Source organism: Mobula hypostoma, chromosome 21, assembly GCF_963921235.1.
Source record: "Mobula hypostoma chromosome 21, sMobHyp1.1, whole genome shotgun sequence".
In the NCBI taxonomy this organism is placed as follows: domain Eukaryota; kingdom Metazoa; phylum Chordata; class Chondrichthyes; order Myliobatiformes; family Myliobatidae; genus Mobula; species Mobula hypostoma.
The window spans coordinates 60,302,233-60,323,521 of NC_086117.1; the positions used below are offsets into that span (position 1 = coordinate 60,302,233).

General features: G+C 43.6%; 1 protein-coding gene across 1 annotated transcript in view; it reads left to right on the forward strand.

Annotated features, from left to right (window-relative positions):
• The window catches only part of txnrd2.2 (thioredoxin reductase 2, tandem duplicate 2), a 197,458-nt gene that overhangs the window by 57,154 nt on the left and 119,015 nt on the right, over positions 1–21,289 (forward strand). Inside the window, exons 5-6 of the mRNA XM_063074135.1 lie at positions 12,944–13,018; positions 13,172–13,250. Coding sequence (XP_062930205.1) covers positions 12,944–13,018; positions 13,172–13,250 — 154 coding nt within the window. The remainder of the gene's footprint in view (positions 1–12,943; positions 13,019–13,171; positions 13,251–21,289) is intronic.

Genomic DNA, 21,289 nt, shown 5'->3' on the forward strand with positions numbered 1-21,289 from the left:
CCTGGGTTGTTTTCTCTGGAGTACCAGAGGCTAAGGGAGGATCTGATAGAGGTTTATAAGATTATAAGAGGCATAGATAGAGTAGACAGAGAGAATCTGTTTCCCAGGGGTAGAATTGTCTAATACCAGAGGGTATGCATTGAAGATGTTGGCGGGGGGGGGGGAGAGGTTCAAGAGGGATGTGAGGGGTAAATTTTTTACTCAGAGAGAGGTGGATACCTGGAATGTGCTGCCTGGTCTGGTGGTGGAGGCAAATGCATTAGAGGCTTTTAAGAAACGTTTAGATTGACACATGGATGTGAGGAAGATGGAGGAGATGGATATAGTGTGGGGGTAGGTGTTTGGATGTTTTGAATTTGCTTTTTAGCTGGTTCAGTGCAACAATATGGGCTGAACAGCCTGTTCCTGTAATGTACTGTTGTATGCTGTATGTTTTTTACAACACCGCTGTTTTTAACTGTCTAAGGTGTTTCTGTGTTTCAACGATGTTGTTTGGAAACGACTTAATCTGCTTTGAATTTGTGTGGCACCAGTCTGATGATCTCACCTGTCAGCCAAAGGCACATTTGGGCAGTGAGGCGCCAGTCAGGTTTGGAAAGTGACTTGGAATACAAAGAATGTTGGTTTGATAATTCTCCCCAGACCTAATGGCAAGCCTGCAGTGTGTGTGTGTGTGTGTGTTGGCTCACACCTCCAACACGATGAACAAGTCATTCTAACCTGTCTGCTCTTTAACTGACGCATGGTAAACATACGGCTGTCAGGTAACAAAAATAGCAGGTGTTTGGTTCATGCTGTCTGTCCTCGGGCAGTTAGTAGGCAGTTAATGGACTACTTACACAGTTACTATTGCAGGTGGAGGTATACACTCAGATACAAGAGGCAAACCAAAGGGGGTGGGTTAAGGGATGAGTAAAAGAAGAATTAGAATCAAACCTGGTTCAATATCTCTGGCATATGTCGTGAAATTTGTTAGTTTGCAGCAGCAGTGCATTGCAATATATAACAAAGAAGCTATAAATTACTATCAAAAATGTACTGTGCAAAAGGCTTAGGCAGAAATATAAAGCTCGGGTGCCTAAGACTTTTGCACCATACAGTAGTAATTTTATGCATTGCACCGTACTGCTGCTGCAAAAAACAACAAATTTAATGACATATGTGAGTGATGATAAACCTGATTCTGATCTGGGTCTCTATTGTGGACTGAGAGTGGGAAGGGGACAGGGAGAGGGAATCATGGTTGGGAAAATGGGAAGGGAGAGGGGAGGGAGCGGGAAGCAGCAGAGAGACATTCTGTAATGATCAATAATTGTTTGGAATCAAATTTCCTTGCCTGGTTTCTCAGGGCTGGGTGTGTCTGCACTCATCTCACCACCACCCCACCCTGGCACTAGTCCCACACCCCTTCTGTGACGTTCCGCCCTCGCCATTCTCAACACCTTTTGTTCCTGCCAGATTTACAAACTCGCTTTCCGTTCCATGTTGAGAAATACAGTACTGTGCAAAAGGTTTCGGCACCCCAGCTACATATATGTGCCTAAGACTTTTGCGGAGTATTGTATATAAAAAATAAATTAATTAAGGAGTACTAAGAGAGAGAAGAATAGTGTGGAAGCATTGGTGGGTTCATTGTCCGTTTAGGAGTCTGATGGTGGAAGGGAAAAAAGCTACAAATCAAAAATGAATTATGGTTTAATAGAATTGATTCAAATTTGTCATGTGGATCATTGGGTAGTTTGCCTGGGTCTCTGTTTATTGTAACATACACAAAATGCTGGAGGAACTCAGCAGGCCAGGCAGCATTCATGGAAGGATCCTGAAGGCTTTTGGTTGGGAAGGTCGACTGTTCCTTCCTCTCCATAGATGCTGCCCGCCCTGCATGTAGGACACAGTTTCAAAATTTACCAGTAGCACAACTGAGACTTATTGAGGAGGTCAAAGACTGCAGATGGATTAGGCTGATACATGCAAGAGAAGTATGGAGTGACATAGTTTTATGCAAAGAACATGCAGTTATTATATATTTTAAAGGACGCATTTTCAAAGGGGTTACAGAGACTGAACTTGAAGGCTTACAGGACAGATTAAGAAAGTTTGTTCATTACATGCCATGTATGGCAAATTTTTCTACAGAAGTGGATTTTGCCATTGCCTTGTTCTGGGCAGTGTCTTTACAAGACGGCAGACCCCAGCCGTTATCAATACTCGTCAGTGTCACATAACCAGGACTTGTGATGTGCACCAACTGTTCAAACGACCATCCGCTACCTGCTCCCATGGCTTCACATGACCCTGATCAGGTGCTGAAGTGGGTGTTACACCTTGCCCAAGGGTGACCTGCAGGCTAGTGAAGGGAAGGGGTGCCTTGAACTTCCTTTGGTAGAGACATATCTCCACCCCACCACCCTATTAAGAAAGTAGATGAGCGGGGGGGGGGGGGGAGGGGCGGTAAAATTTTTTCTTCGTAAAATAAAATTTTAAATTAAAAAAAAAGAAAGTAGATTTTCAGAAAACATGATTCTGGTCTTTATAAACAGAAATAGAGTACAAAGCCAAGGAAATTATGGTGATCTTTGATGAAAAGTTTGAAGTGCTAATTCTGCCTCAACTTGTAAGCACAAGAGATTCTGTAGATTCTGATTCTGAAATCATAACGCAAAATATTCTGTAGATGCTGGAAATCTAGAGTAACACACACAAAATGCCAGAGAAACTCAGCAGGTCAGGCAGCATCTACAGAGGGGAAGTCGATGTTTTGGGCCAAGATCCTTCATCAGCACTCGGGTGTCATGTTGAACTAAGTTTTAAAAAATTGAGAAAGCTAAAGGGTGTGCAGAAAAGACTGAAATGGCTCCAGGATGTGTGACTTCTGAAGAAACTGGGATTCCTCTCCAAGGAGCACAAAATGTCAAGTGAAGATTTGATGAAGATGTTCACAGAATAGAATTATAGGGTCTTTACAACACTTAAAGCAGCCTTTCAGCCTAATTTCTTATTGTAGGTTGAAAATGCACTAGCTAGCCTAATCCCACATTCCGGCACTGTCTGTTACCTTGGAGGTACAAGTTACTTCTAGATACTTTTTAAAGGTTATTAGGATTTCTTCTTCTACCATCCTTCCAGCCAGTAACTTCCAACCCTTTACCATCCCTTGGATGGTTAAAAACATCCCTGTATTGCTGTTTAATCTTCATCCTAATTACTGGAACTCACTGCTCCCTGTTTTCTTGACCTCTCTAATAAGAACATTGGGCTATACAGACATACAAATTAGGGGAAGGACTATGTTCCTTGGTTCTTTGAAAATGCTCCACAGTTTCAGGAGCCTTTACTACATCATCTGCATCTACAGACAGATTATTAGCTTTCTTCATCTTTCTTTTATATACTTTGGAAGCTACTGAAGATCACGAATAGTCCAGACAGACTAAAGAGAAATCGCTCTGTTTGGCTTGTAGATTGAGGAACACAGCTTAAAGCTTTGCGGTGGAACCCAACAATGGGATGAGGAAAGACAGTGTAAACAGTAGTAGTGGTCAGGGTGGCAGGGCGGAGATGTCTCTACCAAAGGAGGTGTAAAGCACTGCATCCCTTAGTAGGTTAATTGGTCATAGTAAATTGTCCCGTGATTAGATTATGTTTGTTCGTTATCTGCCATGTTTTATGATCATGATTATTCCTGGCAAACGGTTCTACAGAAGTGTTTTGCCATTACCTTTCCCTAGGCTAGAGATACACCCTTCTGGCCCTTCAAGCCACACTTCCAGCAAACCCCAGTTTTAACTCTAGCCTAAACCTAATCAGAGTGGCGGGGTGGAAATATGTCTCTACCAAAGAGGGTGTAAGGAGCTCCTTCTCTCTGTTAGCCTGCAAGTCACCCCCGGGCAAGCTGTAGTGTCTGCTTAGCCATCCCCCGCGCCCCCCCCAAATCAGAGTCACGTGAAGCCATGGGAGCAGGTGGAGAATTGTCGTATCAGCATCCAGTGCATATCACAATTCCTGGTTATGTGACTGCTGACTCCAAGCAGACAATCTCTGAAGAGTATTGATAATGGCTAGGGTCACCCGTCTTGTAAAGACTCTGCCCAGAAGACGACAATGACAAACCACTTATGTAGAAAAATTTGCCAAGAACAATCGTGGTCAAAGTCCATGATCACCCATGTCATACGACATGGCATGTAATGATGTTGAGTAGCCTCAAATGAATTATTTGGAGGGCATAGATTTAATTTTTTAAAATTCCTTACATAATTCCTTGTGCCCCACCTCCTCCATTGAAATATTGTTTTTTCTACATTAGTACTGGTTTATCATTGCCGCATGTAACGAGATACAGTATCTGTGAAGAGTAGGAATTTCAGGTTGTATATAATATACATTCTCTGATGTTGAATTGGAACCATTGAACTATTGAAAAGCTTGTCTTGCATACTGATTAAATTATTACGTAGTGCACAGGTGGCAAACCTATGGCTAGTGTGCCCAGCATGGCATGTGCAAAAAATTTGTTGGCACACGACATGAAGTGCTGCCCCTCAATTCTTTAAAATCTATACATAATAAAAGAAACATAATGTTTATCTTTGCTGCCAAATGAAGCAGCAAATGATTATTTAGAGTCTGGGAGCACTGAGATGTTTTCACTGGAAATGTCTCATGCCTGCTAGATGTCAGCTAGAGAGAACATGTGATGTTAGATGATACATTGTGAAATCCTTGAAGACCTGGTGTACGTACCAGTGTTTCGATTGTAAGCAGTTGGGCCAGTTGGGATTGGCTTCTCTCTTTTGACATTTGTGAGTGAACACTGGACATTCAGCAGTTTAGCGCCCCCACGGATATTCATTGTTTTCAATGATAAACTTTGTCCAGTCTAACTAAAGGAGTCATCGTTATGTGCCGTATTGTATGATTTGGGCGATCATGGTCTTTCCATGACCATGATTGTTCTTGGCAAATTTTTCCACGGAAATGGTTTGCTATTGCCTTCTTCTGGGCAGTGTCTTTACAAGATGGGTGACCCCAGCCATTATCAATACTCTTCAGAGTGTCTGCCTGGTGTCAGTTGCTACATAACCAGGACTTGTGCTATGCACCAACTGCTCATATGACCATCCATCACCTGCTCCCATGGCTTCATGTGACCCTAATCAGCTGTATGGCGGGTTGGGGGGTGGTGGTGCTGTTAAACAGATACTGCACCTTGCCAAAGGATGACCTGCAGGCTACTGGAGAGAAGGACGTCTTATGCCTCCTTTGGTAGAGACATATCTCCACCCCACCACCAAAACTCAAGGAGTAGACCTACTAATAAAACTAGTGCTAAATACATAGATCTTAAAATAGCCAAATACAGTACATCTGGAGATAAAATATTTGTCTTTCTTGGTGCAGTAACAGAAGTCTCACTGAGAGTACAGTGTGTTTATTTTCCTTTCCTTGATCTTTTATGGACATGCACCAAAGCCTTTAAATTCCACATTTCTTGTATGTGCGGTACAATAACAATACTATATAGAAATGGTAAACAACAAGGGATTCTGAAGTTGCTGGAAATCTAGAGCAACACATGCAAAATGCTGGAGAGTGAAGGTTAGGATTAGGATGTTCTTCACTAAATACAGCTCAACATTCAGTACTATCATCCCCTCAAAAGGAATGAATAAGCACACAACCTTGCCCTCAATACCTCCTTGTGCAACTAGATCCTCAGTTTCCTCACTTGCAGACCTCAGTTCAGATTGGCAGCAACCTCTCCTCCACAATCTCCATCAGCACAGGTGCACCACAAGGCTATGTGCTTAACCCCCTGCTCTGCTTGCTTTTCCTTAATGACTACGAGGCTAAGCACAGCTCCAAAGCCACATCTGGCTGAGTGGTGCCACAACACCCTCTCACTCAATATCTGCAAGACCAGGGAGCTGATTATTGACTTCAGGAGGAGGAAACTGGAGATCCATTAGTCAGCCCTCATCAGATGATCAGAGGTGGAGATGATCAGCAAATTTAAATTTGTTGGTGTTATAACTTCAGAGGATCTGTCTTGGGTTCAGCATGTAAGTGCCATTATGAAGAAAGTGTGGCAGCACCTCTGTTTTCTTAGAAGTTTGCAAAGATTGGATATGTCATCTAAAACTTTGACAAACTTATAGATGTGTGGTGGAGAGTATATTGATAGGTTGCATCATGGCCTGATGTGAAACACCAGTGTCTCTGAATGGAAAGGCCTACAAAAAGTAGAGGATCTGGCCCAGTTCATCACGGGTAAAGCCCTCCCCATTATAGAACACGTCTGCATTGCGCGCTGTCGGAGGAAAGCAACATCCATCATCAAGAACCCCCACCATCCAGGCCTTGCTCTCGAACCAGTGGGGGTAACTTCACTCATCCCATTATTGAACCGTTCCCACAACCTATGGGTCCCCCCCCCCTTGTCTTTCTTCCCGGACCTCCTGTCCCATGATCCTCTCGTATCCCCTTTTGCCTATCACCTGTCCAGCTCTTGGCTCTATCCCTCCCCCTCCTGTCTTCTCCTATCATTTTGGATCTCCCCCTCCCCCTCCAACTTTCAAATCCCTTACTCACTCTTCCTTCAGTTAGTCCTGATGAAGGGTCTCAGCCTGAAACGTCGACTGTACCTCTTCCTACAGATGCTGCCTGGCCTGCTGCGTTCACCAGCAACTTTGATGTGTGTTGCCACGACCTAGGGACTTGTTTTCAAGGACTCTTCATCTCATGTTCTTGATATTTATTGCTTATTTATTATTATTGTTGTTGTTTCTTTGTATTTATTGTGAATGCCCGCAAGAATATCAGCATTATATATGATGACATAGTTGTGCTTTGATAATAAATTTACTATGAACTTGGAGGTCTTTGATTATTCTGGCTGCTTTACCGAGGCAGCAAGAAGTATGGACACAGTCCATAGACGGGTTGCTGGTTTTGTGATGTGAGTTGGATACATAACAGTCTGCAGTTCCTTGTGCTACAGCCAGGGGCAGAGGAAGCGCAAAGTTTTCCCCACTGTAAGTGTGGCAAGTTTTACTCAGGTGAGATCCTGAAAACGGTGCATGTGTAGAGAGCTGCCAAGAGTTCACTTCAGGAGAGCTATCGTTTCCAGCATTTTCTAGCCCATGATTTTCCTTTAATAGCCTCAGGCAAGTTTTCCTTTTAAGATTGGGTGAAAGTACAAACCAAAATAATATAAAAATGAACAGTATTTCACAGCTATACTCCAAGTTTTAGTTCGGGTCTGCCCCACATATATTTAGGATTCAGAGAAAAGGTTGGCTGGCAGAGGAGAGAGAGAATCAATAAAGTACAAAAGCCCTAAAACACACATATATATAGCTAGGGTGTCTGAGACTTTTGCACAGTAACTTTATGTTTTGCACTGTACTGCTAATGCAAAAAGAAACAAATTTCATGATATATGTGAGTGATGATAAACCGGATTCTGATATGGGTCTCTATTGCGGACAGAAGGCAGGGAGAGGGGAATCATGGTTGGGGAGAGGGAGAGGGGAGCGAGGAGCACCAGAGAGAGATTCTGTAATGCTCATTAAATCCATTGTCTGTAATCAAATGACATTGCCTGGTGTGTCAGGGCAGGGTGTATCTGCACCCATGTCACCCCTCCCCTGCCCTGGCATTCCTTCTCTGCCACCTGTTCCACATCTCTCCTGCTGTGCTCCACCCTTGCAATTCCCAACATTTTTTCCTGCCAAATTTACAAACTTGTTCTTTGCTCCACGTTGACAAATACAGTACTGTGCAGAAGTCTTAGACACCCTAAGATCTTTGCACGTTACTGTATATGTAAGCAATAACAGGCAAATAAAAACTCTCCATCCCCTTCAGTCTGTCCAAATAATTGTAATGCATGGTCAGTCGTAGTATATGCCATTATTACCTGACCCATAATAATCATAGTCCTAGTCATACTTTATTGATCCCGGGGGAAATTGGTTACAAAGTATAAAATCAAGTACAATGTCATATAACAAGGTCATTTTGGCAGGAGGATCTGGGAAATTGCTCATCAACCCAACTGGTTATTCAAAATTATCCCAGAAAATCACTCTGGCCCGAATTCCCTACTGCAAGAATCTGCTCCATTGGATTCTGATATTTTTGATCCAAGGTTCTTTTGGGCATCAAGAAAAATTTATAAAGCACTAATAGAGCAGAGAATTGGGAACATAGAGCTGCAAAGGTAGCTAAGAACAAAGAATAGGAAAAAAACTAGATGGCGGGGACACATGTTCAGCTCTTTATATACCCTAGATAAAAAAAATTCCATACAAATTCGTAAATAAGAGTTAACCAATTAGACAGCTCCTATTGACATAATGCAATACCAAGAAGCTGAACACACACGCGTGCACACACACACACACACACACACACATGCACTTACTGTAATTCACAGCTTTTTTCTATTATTATGTATTACATTGAACTGCTGCTACAAACAACAAATTTTGTGACATATGCAATGATATCAAACCTGATCTTGATTCTGATCAATGAAAGACTGCACCAACTTGGGTGTTCGACCGGTGTGCAAAAGGCAACAAACTGTGAAAATCCAAAAAGAAAGAAATAATAATAATAAATAAATAGGCAGTAGATATTGAAGGCATGAGATGAAGTGTCCTTGAAAGTGAGTCCATAGGTTGTGGTAACATTTCAGTGATGGGTTGAGTGAAATTATCCTCTTTGGTTCAAGAGCCTGATGGTTAAGGGTTGGTAACAGTTCCTGAACCTGGTGGTGTAAGCCCTGAGGCTCCTGTGCCTTTTTTTCTGATGGCCACAGCAAGAAGAGAACATGACCTGAGCAGTGGGAATTTCTGATAATGAATGTATATACCTACTGTGCCTAATGTGAAACATACTAAACAGTTGCATGTAGGTAGGCAGTTACACAAAATAACAGCGGGCATAAATTGTTAAACTGCAGAGGAAAATAACAGTTATATAGTTTAGTCGAACGGCAATCAGAAATGAAACCAGATATCTCTTTAAAAAAGTTCCCCTCAGTGAGATGGCTACCATGACAACTTGTTTATTTTTTTCTTTACTTAGTAATTCTAGAATCCCAGCCTAAGTTAAATATGTATTTTCTCAGTTGTCTCTAATCATTCAAACTAACAGAATTCTTACTTATTTTCATCTTTCTATCCCAGAGTAAAAATTGTTCAAATTTTTGAAGTTCCATTCATGTGATGTATAAAAAATCTCTAATTTTATCAATTACTTTTCCTCTATTCTGATTTTTCTGAAAGGAGAAAGGAAGAAAATTGTGATCAATATTGAGGTTGTTAATCCCATTATTTTTTGAAATGAGTAGACATACAGTCCCATTGGTATCATCTGGGTGACTGACTCGTCTTCTTGAGCTCTGTCCACCATTCTGTAAGATCGCAGATGACCAATAGCATGTGCCTCACTTCAAGCTCTATTGCCATCACCTTTTGACTAGTTCTCAATACGAGAAAGTCTGCAGATGCTGAAAATCCAAAGTAACAAACACAGATCCCTGAAGGGACTCAGCAGGTCAGACAGCATCTGTGGAGAAGAGTAAACAGTAAACGTTTTGGACTGAGCCCCTTCTTCAGGACAATTCTCAATATTCCACCAGTCATGATGTAGAACAACCTCAGAGCTGAGGATTTATAAGTTCCTCAACTCTTGAGTGAAGAAATTTCTCTTCATCTCAGTTTTAAGTGTACTACCTTAAATCCTGAGATTAAACCTAGTTCTAGAGCTCTATTGAGGGGAAAAATCCTCACAACATAAGTCCATCAGGGCTTCTAAAGTTTCATATATTAAAATGAGATTAGCTCTAATTCTTCTTAACGTTAGATAATACAGATCCTTAACTGTATCCCTCATTCTAAAGTTCAAGTTTAATTGTCGATCAACCATATAGATCAATGCAGCCTTCCTGCAAGGTACAAAACACAGTGCCAACAGTCGCATACGACACAAGACACATATAACCTATATAATTACAATAACAGAAAAACCCACCCTCGCAAAAAAACCTAATGTACCCAAGTCACTGAGTGTCATGGCCTGTAGCTTGATGGTGCATGGGATGTTGTCCTGGAGCCACGTTTCTGCAAGAACAAGTGCATTGCAGTCCTCATTTTTTAAATTGAGATACAGCATGAAATCGGCCCTTCGAACCGCACTGCCCAGTAATCCCCCAATTTAATCCTAGCCTAATGACAGGACAGTTTACCATTACCAATTTACCTACCAACTGGTATGGCTTTGGACCGCGAGAGGAAACTGGAGCACCCGGAGGAAACACGCGTAGTCATGGGGAGAATGTACAAACTCCTTACAGACAGCGGCAGGAATTGAACTCGGGTCACTGGTACTGTAAAACGTTGTGCTGACCACTACACTACCGTGTGATGGGAATTGAACCCGGGTCACTGGTACTGTAAAGTGTTGTGCTGACCACTACACTACCGTATGATGGGAATTGAACCCGGGTCACTGGTACTGTAAAGTGTTGTGCTAACCACTACACTACCGTGTGATGGGAATTGAACCCGGGTCACTGGTACTGTAAACCATTGTGCTAACCACTACACTACCGTGTGATGGGAATTGAACCCGGGTCACTGGTACTGTAAAGTGTTGTGCTAACCACTACACTACCGTATGATGGGAATTGAACCCGGGTCACTGGTACTGTAAAGTGTTGTGCTGACCACTACACTACCGTGTGATGGGAATTGAACCCGGGTCACTGGTACTGTAAAGCGTTGTGCTGACCACTACACTACCGTGTGATGGGAATTGAACCCGGGTCACTGGTACTGTGAAACGTTGTGCTGACCACTACACTACCGTGTGATGGGAATTGAACCCGGGTCACTGGTACTGTAAAGTGTTGTGCTGACCACTACACTACCATGCGATGGGAATTGAACCCGGGTCACTGGTACTGTAAAGCACTGTGCTGACCACTACACTACCGTGTGATGGGAATTGAACCCGGGTCACTGGTACTGTAAAGCGTTGTGCTAACCACTACACTACCGTGTGATGGGAATTGAACCCGGGTCACTGGTACTGTAAAGCGTTGTGCTAACCACTACGCTACCGTGTGATGGGAATTGAACCCGGGTCACTGGTACTGTAAAGTGTTGTGCTGACCACTACACTACCGTGCGATGGGAATTGAACCCGGGTCACTGGTACTGTAAAGCGTTGTGCTGACCACTACACTACCGTGTGATGGGAATTGAACCCGGGTCACTGGTACTGTAAAGTGTTGTGCTGACCACTACACTACCGTGTGATGGGAATTGATCCCAGATCGCTGGTACTGTAAAGTGTTGTGCTGACCACTATGCTACTGTGCACCTTACATGCTAATACAGCTGTACAGGAATGCAGACCAGCTTGTCTTCCAGTGAGCGAACACTGGAAGGCAGCACTGGTGAGAGGGGCCAGCCTCAAACCCAGCAAGGACTCTAGCATGTCTGCTGTGCCTGTGCTCCCCACCTCCCCCACCATCTCTGGCACACCACCTGTGGGAGGCTGCAGCAGGTGACCTTGTGGCATGTGGGCATGGTCTGCGCAATGACTGAGGCCACATAGCTTCCCTGGTTTCTGTCTCGCCAATGAGCCAGTGAACTGGACTTGCAGTATTCTACATTACCAATGTCCAACAGGGTCTTCCGATCACAAGACAAACATCCATGACAATCATTTGTACTGTTTGTTGGACTGCGCAGGGCCTCTGACGCAGTGTGGCAGATACCATGTGCAACACCGCTATCGAGCACCACACCACTGGGTTAGATCTGCAGTACTTGCTGTTCTTAATATCCAGCAGTGTCCAGTGATCATAAAAAAAAGGTAAAGGATGATCAATTACACCTTTGTTTGCGCCCAGAGAGGCCAGTATGATCGAGCGCACTGCCACCTTACTGGAATACATTCAAGGAAACCTTGTGAAGCTTAAAGATGCATAGAGATACTGAAATCTAAAATGAAAACTCATTTGCTGAAATCCCAGAGAGTTAAACAGCATCACAACATTGACAATTCCTTTCTCTACAGATGTTGCTGGATCCACTGAGTTCCTTCAGAGGTTTTTGTTTTTTTTTCAAGTGAAATATGGTTGTACTCTTTCAAAGGAAGTATATCTATTTGACCAAACTTTGAGTATTGCATTATCAGTGGTGTTTGGTGTTGTATTTTGGGTATGAAGGTGGGGTGGCCCTGTAGCTTAGGGGTAGGTCAATTGCTTTACAGTGCCAACAATCTCCAATTGGGATTCCATTCCTGTGGCTGTCTGTAAGAGTTTGTACATTCTCCCCATGACTGTATGGATTTCAAAAATTCAAATTCCATTCATTATCAAAGTATTTATGCAGTATACAACTCTGAGATTCATCTTCCCACAGACAGGCATGAAACAAAGAAAGAGCATGGAACCCATTCAAAGAAAAACATCAATCCCTGCCGCCACACACAAAAAAAAGCAACAGAAAAAAGTGAGAAACACAGCATATAAAATATAAAATTGAGTCCAGACATATTGAGTTTGGCTTAGAGTCTGTTATCTGCAGGCTGCCCCGATTCAAAATCACCCAAAATAGCAACAGAAAAAAGGACCAGAAAGCAGAAACATATCATAATGTGAACTAGAGTCCAATCCACAAACCACATTGATTAAACCTTGCTCAAGACTCAAATCCTCTGACAGCAGACAGTATCGAGGGAAAGAGAGACCATTCTAATGTTTAAATCTTTTAAATCTCTGATCTTTAAAGGGCTGCCATTTTGCTCAGATGTATTGGGGGTGCATTATGGGCTTCTCCGTTATTCCAATGCTTCTGTTGGCATTTAGATACTGCATTTAACCCTATTCAGCTTAACCAATGCCGTCTTTCCTCCTTAGGGGCATCATGGCAAACGCAGTTCAAAACTACGTGAAATCCTTAAACTGGGGACATCTAGTGCAGCTCCAAGATAAGTGAGTGTACAACGCATTTGCCAGCCATTTCTGCACGGGACTTGCGTGATCTGTTTCAGTTTTTTAGACAAATGTAAGTTTTAATCTATCTTAAATCACATTTAATGTGCACATAATTTCTGAAATGGGGCTTTACCCTTTCATTGTTTGCAGGAAGGTGAAATATCTGAATCTCAAGGGTGTTTTTATTGACCAACATACCATTCAAGGGGTTTCCAAAAAAGGCGAAAAGGTATGCCCTTCTACGTCTCTGCAGTGTAAGCGTTGATTTTGTTTTATGTTGAACAGAGTACAGCACAGGAACAGGCCATTTAGCCCACAATGTTGTTCTGAACTAGTTAAAAAGCAAATCAAAAACACCCAAACACCAGTCCCTCCCACCTACACCATGTCCATATCCCTCCATCTTCCTTACACCAATCTGCCTATCCAAATATCTCTTAAAAGCCTCTAATGTACTTGCCTCTACCACCATAGCAGGCAGCGCATTCCAGGCATCCACCACTTTGTGAGTAAAAAAACGTACCCCTCACATCCCATTTGAACCTACCTCCTCTTGCCTTAAATGGTGTTAGACATTTCTACCCAGCGAAAAAGATATTTCCTGTCTCCTCTGTCTACGCCTCTCATAATCTTATAAACCTCCGTCAGATCTCCCCTCAGCCTCCACTACTCCTGGGTTTGTCCAGCCTCTCATGAAAGCACATGCTCTCTTAACCAGGCAGCATCCTGGTGAACAACTTCTGCACCCCTCCAACGCCTCAACATCCTTCCTATAGTGGGGCAACCAGAACTGTACACAGTACTCCAGAATTGGCCGAACCAGAGTTTTATTAAGTTGCAACATAACCTCCTGACTTCTAGCAGGATGGACTATGAAGGAGAGAGCTTTTTGATCAATCAGATTTTTAAAAACTTAGAGATACAGAATGGACCAGGCCTTTCCGGCCCAACGAGCCTCACCTCCCAGCACCGCAACAATTTAACCCTAGCATGATCATAGGACAATTTAACCTACTAACTGCTATGTCTTTGGAATGTGGGAGGCCTCTACTCACTGGAATTCAGACAAATGAGGGATGACCTCATTGAAACCTGTTGACTGTTGAGTGGCCTTGATAGAGTGGATGTAGAGAGGATGTTCCCAATGGTGGGGGGAGTCTAAGACCAGAGGATTCAGCCTCAGAATAGAGGGGCATTCTTTTAGAAAGGATATGAGAAGGGATTTCTTCAGCCAGAGAATGGTAAATCTGTGGAATCTGTTGCCACAGGCAGCTGTGGAGGCCAAGTCATTGGGTATATTTAAGGCAGAGGTTGATAGATTTTTGACTGGTCAGGGTATGAATGGGTACGGGCAGATAGCAGGGGATTGGGACTGAGAGGGAAAATGGATCAGCCATGATGGAATGGTGGAGCAGACTCAATGGGCTGAATGGCCTAATTCTGCTCCTATTTCTTATGGTTTTATAGACAGGAGCACCTGGAGGAAACCCTGTGTTCACGGGGAGGAATGTACAAGTTCCTTACAGATGGCGTCAGAATTGAACTCTGAACTCATGCTGCCCTGAGCTCCGATAGCGTTGTGCTAACTGCCACGGTACCGTAGAGTCATAGTGTCCAACAGGGCCGTCAGCCTTACTTGTCGATGCTGACAGTATTACTCAGTTGGGTAGTCCCCTCTACCCACATTTGGCCCAAAGCCCTCTAAGTGCCTTCTATAGATGCTTCAGAAAGGACAGGGAGGGAGGCAAAAGAGATGGGGGTGTGGCACTGTTGATCAGAGATAGTGTCATGGCTGCAGAAAAGGTGGACGCCATGGAGGGATTGTCTATGGAGCCTCTGTCGGTGGAGGTTAGGAACAGAAAGGGGTCAATAACTTTACTGGGTGTTTTTTATAGGCCACCCAATAGTAACAGCGATATCGAGGAGCAGATAGGGAAACAGATCCTGGAAAGGTGTAATAATAAGAGTTGCCGTGATGGGAGATTTTAATTTTCCAAATATTGATTGGCATCACCCTAGAGCAAGGGGTTTAGATGGGGTGGAGTTTATTAGGTGTGTTCAGGAAGGTTTCTTGACACAATATGTAGATAAGCCTACAAGAGGAGAGGCTGTACTTGATTTGGTATTGGGAAATGAACCTGGTCAGGTGTCAGATCTCTCAGTGGGAGAGCATTTTGGAGATAGTGATCATAATTCTATCTCCTTTACAATAGCATTGGAGAGGGACAGGAACAGACAAGTTAGACAAGCGTTTAATTGGAGTAAGGGGAATTATGAGGCTATCAGACAAGAAATTGGAAGCTTAAATTGGAAACAGATGTTCTCAGGGAAAAGCACAGAAGAAATGTGGCAAATATTCAGGGGATATTTGTGTGGAGTTCTGCACAGGTACATTCCAATGAGACAGGGAAGTTATGATAGGGTACAGGAACCGTGGTGTACAAAGGCTGTAATAAATCTAGTCAAGAAGAAAAGAAAAGCTTACGAAAGGTTCAGAGAGCTAGGTAATGTTGGAGGTCTAGAAGATTATAAAGTTAATAGGAAGGAGCTTAAGATGGAAATTAGGAGAGCCAGAAGGGGCCATGAGAAGGCCTTGGTAGGCAGGATTAAGGAAAGCCCCAAGGCATTCTACAAGTATGTGAAGAGCAAGAGGATGAGACGTGAAAGAATAGGACCTATCAAGTATGACAATGGGAAAGTATGTATGGAACCGGAGGAAATAGCAGAGGTACTTAATGAAAACTTTACTTCAGTATTCACTATGGAAAAGGATCTTGGTGATTGTAGTGATTACTTGGAGTAGACTGAAAAGCTTGGGCATGTAGATATGAAGAAAGAGGATTTGCTGGAGCTTTTGGAAAGCATCAAGTTGGATAAGTCAAACAACAGGAATTCTGCAGATGCTGGAAATTCAAGCAACATACATCAAAGTTGCTGGTGAACGCAGCAGGCCTGGCAGCATCTATAGGAAGAGGCGCAGTCGACGTTTCAGGCCGAGACCCTTCGTCAGGAGTCCTGACGAAGGGTCTCGGCCTGAAACGTCGACTGCGCCTCTTCCTATAGATGCTGCTTGGCCTGCTGCGTTCACCAGCAACTTTGATGTATGTTGTAAGTTGGATAAGTCGCCAGGACTGGATGAGATGTACCCCAGGCTACTGTGGGAGGTGAGGGAAGAGATTGCTGAGCCTCTGGCGATGAACTTTGCATTATCAATGGGGATGGGAGAGGTTCCGGAGGATTGGAGGGTTGTGGATGTTGTTCCTTTATTCAAGAAAGGGAGTAGAGATAACCCAGGAAATTATAGATCAGTGAGTCTTACCTCAGTAGTTGGTAAGTTGATGGAGAAGATCCTGAGAGGCAGGATTTATGAACATTTGGAGAGGTATAATATGAGTAGGAATGGTCAGCATGGCTTTGTCAAGGGCAGGTCGTGCCTTACAAGCCTGATTGAATTTTTTGAGGATGTGACTAAACACATTGATGAAGGAAGAGCAGCAGATGTAGTGTATATGGATTTCAGCAAGGCATTTGATAAGGTACCCCATGCAAGGCTTATTGAGAAAGTAAGGAGGCATGGGATCCAAGGGGACATTGCTTTGTGGATCCAGAACTGGCTTGCCCACAGAAGGTAGAGTGGTTGTAGACGGAGTGCCTCAGGGATCTGTTCTGGGACCCTTATTCTTCGTGATTTTTATAAATGACCTGGATGAGGAAGTGGAGGGATGGGTTGGTAAGTTTGCTGATGACACAAAGGTTGGAGGTGTTGTGGATAGTGTGGAGGGCTGTCAGAGGTTACAGTGGGACATTGATAGGATGCAAACCTGGGCTGAGAAGTGGCAGATGGAGTTCAACCCAGAAAAGTGTGAAGTGGTTCATTTTAGTAGGTGAAATATAATGGCAGAATATAGTATTAAAGGTAAGACTCTTGGCAGTGTGGAGGATTAGAGGGATCTTGGGTTCTGAGTCCATAGGACACTCAAAGCAGCTGCACAGGTTGACTCTGTGGTTAAGAAGGCGAACGGTGTATTGGCCTTCATCAATCGTGGAATTGAATTTAGGAGCCGAGAGGTAATGTTGCAGCTATGTAGGACCCTGGTCAGACCCCACTTGGAGTACTGTGCTCAGTTCTGATCATCTCACTACAGGAAGGATGTGGAAGCCATAGAAAGGGTGCAGGGGAGATTTACAAAGATGTTGCCTGGATTGGTGAGCGTGCCTTATGAGAATAGGTTGAGTGAATTCGGCCTTTTTTCCTTGGAGCGACGGAGGATGAGAGGTGACCTGATAGAGGTGTATAAGATGATGAGAGGCATTGATCGTGTGGATAGTCAGAGGCTTTTTCCCAGGGCTAAAATGGTTGCCACAAGAGGACACAGGTTTGAAGTGCTGGGGAGGAGGAACAGAGGAGATGTCAGGGGTAAGTTTTTTACTCAGTGGTGAGTGTGTGGAATGGGCTGCTGGCAACGGTGGTGGAGGCAGATACGATAGGGCCTTTTAAGAGACTTTTGGATAGGTACATGAAACTTAATGGAGGACTATAGGTAAGCCTAGTAATTTCTAAGGTAGGGACATGTTCGGCACAACTTTGTGGGCTGAAGGACCTGTATTGTGCTGTAGGTTTTCTATGTTTCTATGTTATACATGTACTTATCTAAATGTCTTGATGGGAACAAAGAAAGCAGTTGTGAAAATGTTGAATGTTCTTGTTGGCCCCAAGTGTTAACTTTGCTAAATGCCAAAGATTCTTAAATAACCAAATTTTTTGGCTTCTCAGTTAAGTTGATACAAGGTCAGTTTCCCTAGTCTTTACTGAACAATAGGTCTATAATTACCTCTGTTCTTTTCTACTGTGTATTTGGGAATGTGGCATATGAGTGTGAAGAGAATGTCTGAGAAGAAATGATGTAAATATTAAGGAGTAAGAGGCAAACAAAGAAAGTCTGGTCTGCAGATGCTGGAAATCCAGAGCAACACACACGAAACACTGGAAAAACTCTGCAGTCAGGCAGTATCTTGGAAAAGAATAAACAGTTGACGTTTCAGGCCGAGACTCTTCTTCAGGACTGGAAAGGAAGGGGGAAGGTGCCAGAATAAAAGGGTTGGGGGAGGGGAAAGAGGCTGACTGGAAGGTGTTAGGTGAAGTCAGGTGGGTAGAAAAAGTCAAGAGCTGGAGAAGAAGGAACCTGATAGAAGAGAGTGGTCCGTAGGAGGAGGGAACTCAGCGGGAAGTAAATAGACAGGTGAGAAGAAGTAAAAGGTCAGAGTGGGGAATAGAAGAAAAGGGGAGGGGAGGGAACTTGTTTTTACTGAAAGGAGAAATTGGTACTCATGCCATCAGGTTAGAGGCTACCCAAGTGGAATATTAGGTGTTCCTCCTCCACCCGGAGGGTGGGTTCATCTTGGCACACGAGGAGGCCGTGGATCTTCACATCGGAGTGCGAATGGGAATTAAAATGTTTGGCCAGCTTGTGGCGGATGGTGCGGAGGTGTACAAGTTTGGTTAAAGATGATTAACTGTTGCCAGCAATGTTTACATAATGAAGAGTTTCTGCAGTGTGGCATCATTCACTGTCATGAAAATATTAGGTTGGGTTATACTGAACTGCTGCTCAGAATCGCTGCCTAAATTTGACTCAAGGATAGCTTCTATGATGAAGGACAATGGCCTGATACATAGACTGCTTATTCCTCTCCATAGATGCTGTCTGACCTGCAGAGTTCCTCCAGCATTTTGGATATGTTCCAGCTCCTATCTGTAAAACGGAGCTCTTGTATGATAAGATGGACTCATGGCCTCAAAATCTTTCTGCTTATGATGTTGCACGTTACTGATTACCTGCACTACATTTTCTCTACAGCTGTTACACTTTATTCTGCGTTGTTACTGATTTAGATCAGGGGTTCCCAACCTCTTGTATGCCATGGACCCCTACCATTAATTGAGGGGCCGCGGACCCCATGTTGCGGCTCCCTGGGATTGGCGGGGGGATGGGGACCCCTACCATTAATTGAGGGGCCACAGACCCGATCCCGTGTTGGGAACCCTGCTTTAGAGAAACACACACAAAATGCTGGAGGAACTTGGGTCAGTCAGCATCTATGGAGAGAAATGAAAAGCTAATGTTTCAGGCAGAGGGTCTCTTCCCAAAGTGTCGACTGTTTACTCTTTTCCGTAGATGCTGCCTTAACTGCTGAGTTCCTCTAGCAATTTGTGTGTGTTGGTCTTGATTTCTGACATCTGCCATATCTCTTGTATTTATGATGGTCTCTGTTTGAACTTGTTCTGCCTCAGTGCACTTTGTAATGATCTGAGCTATATGAACAGTCTGCAAGACAAACTTTTCACTGTATCTTATCTATTTACTTATTTATATTTATTAAGATACAGCGCAGTCCAGGACTTCCAATCCTTCAAGCTTCAGTGCCCATAATCACCGATGTAACCCTAGCCTAATACAGGGCAATTTACAGTGAACAGTTAACCTACCAGCTGGTACGTCTTTGGATTGTGGGAGGAAACCAGAGCACCCAGAGGAAACCCACGTGGTCATAAGCTGCTTCCAGACAGCGGAGGGAATTGAACTCAGTCCACTGGTACTGTAAAGTGTTGTGCTAACCACTACACTACCATGTGATGGGAATTGAACCTGGGTCACTGGTACTGTAAAGTGTTGTGCTAACCACTACACTACCGTGTGATGGAAATTGAAGCCGGGTCACTGGTACTGTAAAGTGTTGTGCTAACCACTACACTACCGTGTGATGGGAATTGAAGCCGGGTCACTGGTACTGTAAAGTGTTGTGCTAACCACTACACTACCGTGCGATGGGAATTGAACCCAGGTCACTGGTACTGTAAAACGTTGTGCTAACCACTACACTACCGTGTGATGGGAATTGAACCCGGGTCACTGGTACTGTAAAGTGTTGTGCTAACTACTGCACTACCGTGCTGCCTTGGTACATATGACAATAATAAACCAATTCCAGTTCCAGTTTCAAAATCTTCACCCTCCTTGTCCAGATAAGAGTGCCTGATCACACAGGCCCTCTGTAACCTCACGTTGGGCAGCGGGCTTTCAAATAAGTGATCTTAGAGGTGCTATCTCCTTCCAAACAAATTGACAGAATGCAAAGCAGGGCTGAAGGCTTGCTTATTGTCAAAGCTGTCAATAAATTTATTGGGCTTTAAAAGTAAAGTAAAATTGAAATTGAAGTTCACAAAGAGTGTAACAATACTTACAGATATTGGTCAAGGTCGACCCTGGGTGTTGCATTCTAGCTGTCTAGTTACGCAAGCCAAGTTAGTACATTATGGAGAGCAAACTGTTGCCCATGTAGCAAGCTCCCCCTCTCCACGCATCCGATGAATCCAAAGGAACAGCAGAGACTGATACAGTTTGGCACCAGCAGTGTCGCAGAAGTTGCTAACCAGTGTTGAACTCAATGTAGGATTGTCTTGGGGACCCCAGCTCTGGATTTTTCCCTTAGGATTTACTCCCGAAGCCTTCCCTGTGAGTGGGTATAGCCACAAGGCATAGGATGTTTGAGATCAGAGTTCTCCTTCCCCTCACGGTTGATCAGCCCCATCTGCCAAAGCAACTGGTTTTAAGGCGCCAGTAACCTGCCTTTGTCCCTTTGCCTGTGAGTAGAAACAGTTCTGCCGGGCTTAGCTGCACATGAAAACCAGGAACTCGACTTGGTTTTCAGAGTCTTTCTGAGTCGCACACCATTGGGAGCATTTAATAGGTAATGGGAGCTTGTCTCCACTACCACTCCTGGCTATAACAACTTTAAGGAACCACTAATAACATTAAACTATGGCAAAGGTTAGGTTGTGTGGGTTAGTGCCTTTCTCTTTGGACTGAAGAGGATGACAAGTGACTTGAAGAGGTGTACAAGATGATAAAAGGAACAGCTGAGTGGACAGCCAGAGACTTTTTCAGGGCAGAAATGGCTAATATGAGCAGGCATAACTGAGGTGTTTACAGGAAAGTTTTAGAGGGGATGTCAGAGGTAGATTTTTTTATTCAGTGAGTGGTAGGTGCATAGAATGTGCTGCTGGGGATGGTGGTAGAGGTGGATACATTAGGGACATTTAAGAAACTACAGGTGCTTGGATGAAAGAAAAATGTGGGATGAAAGGGTTAAATTAATCTTGGAGTAGGTTAAAGGGTTGGTACAACATCAAGCGCAAAGAATAAATGGATGACAGATGGAATCAAAAATCTAATGGAAGAAAGCAAATCCTATAGAATATAAGTCTTT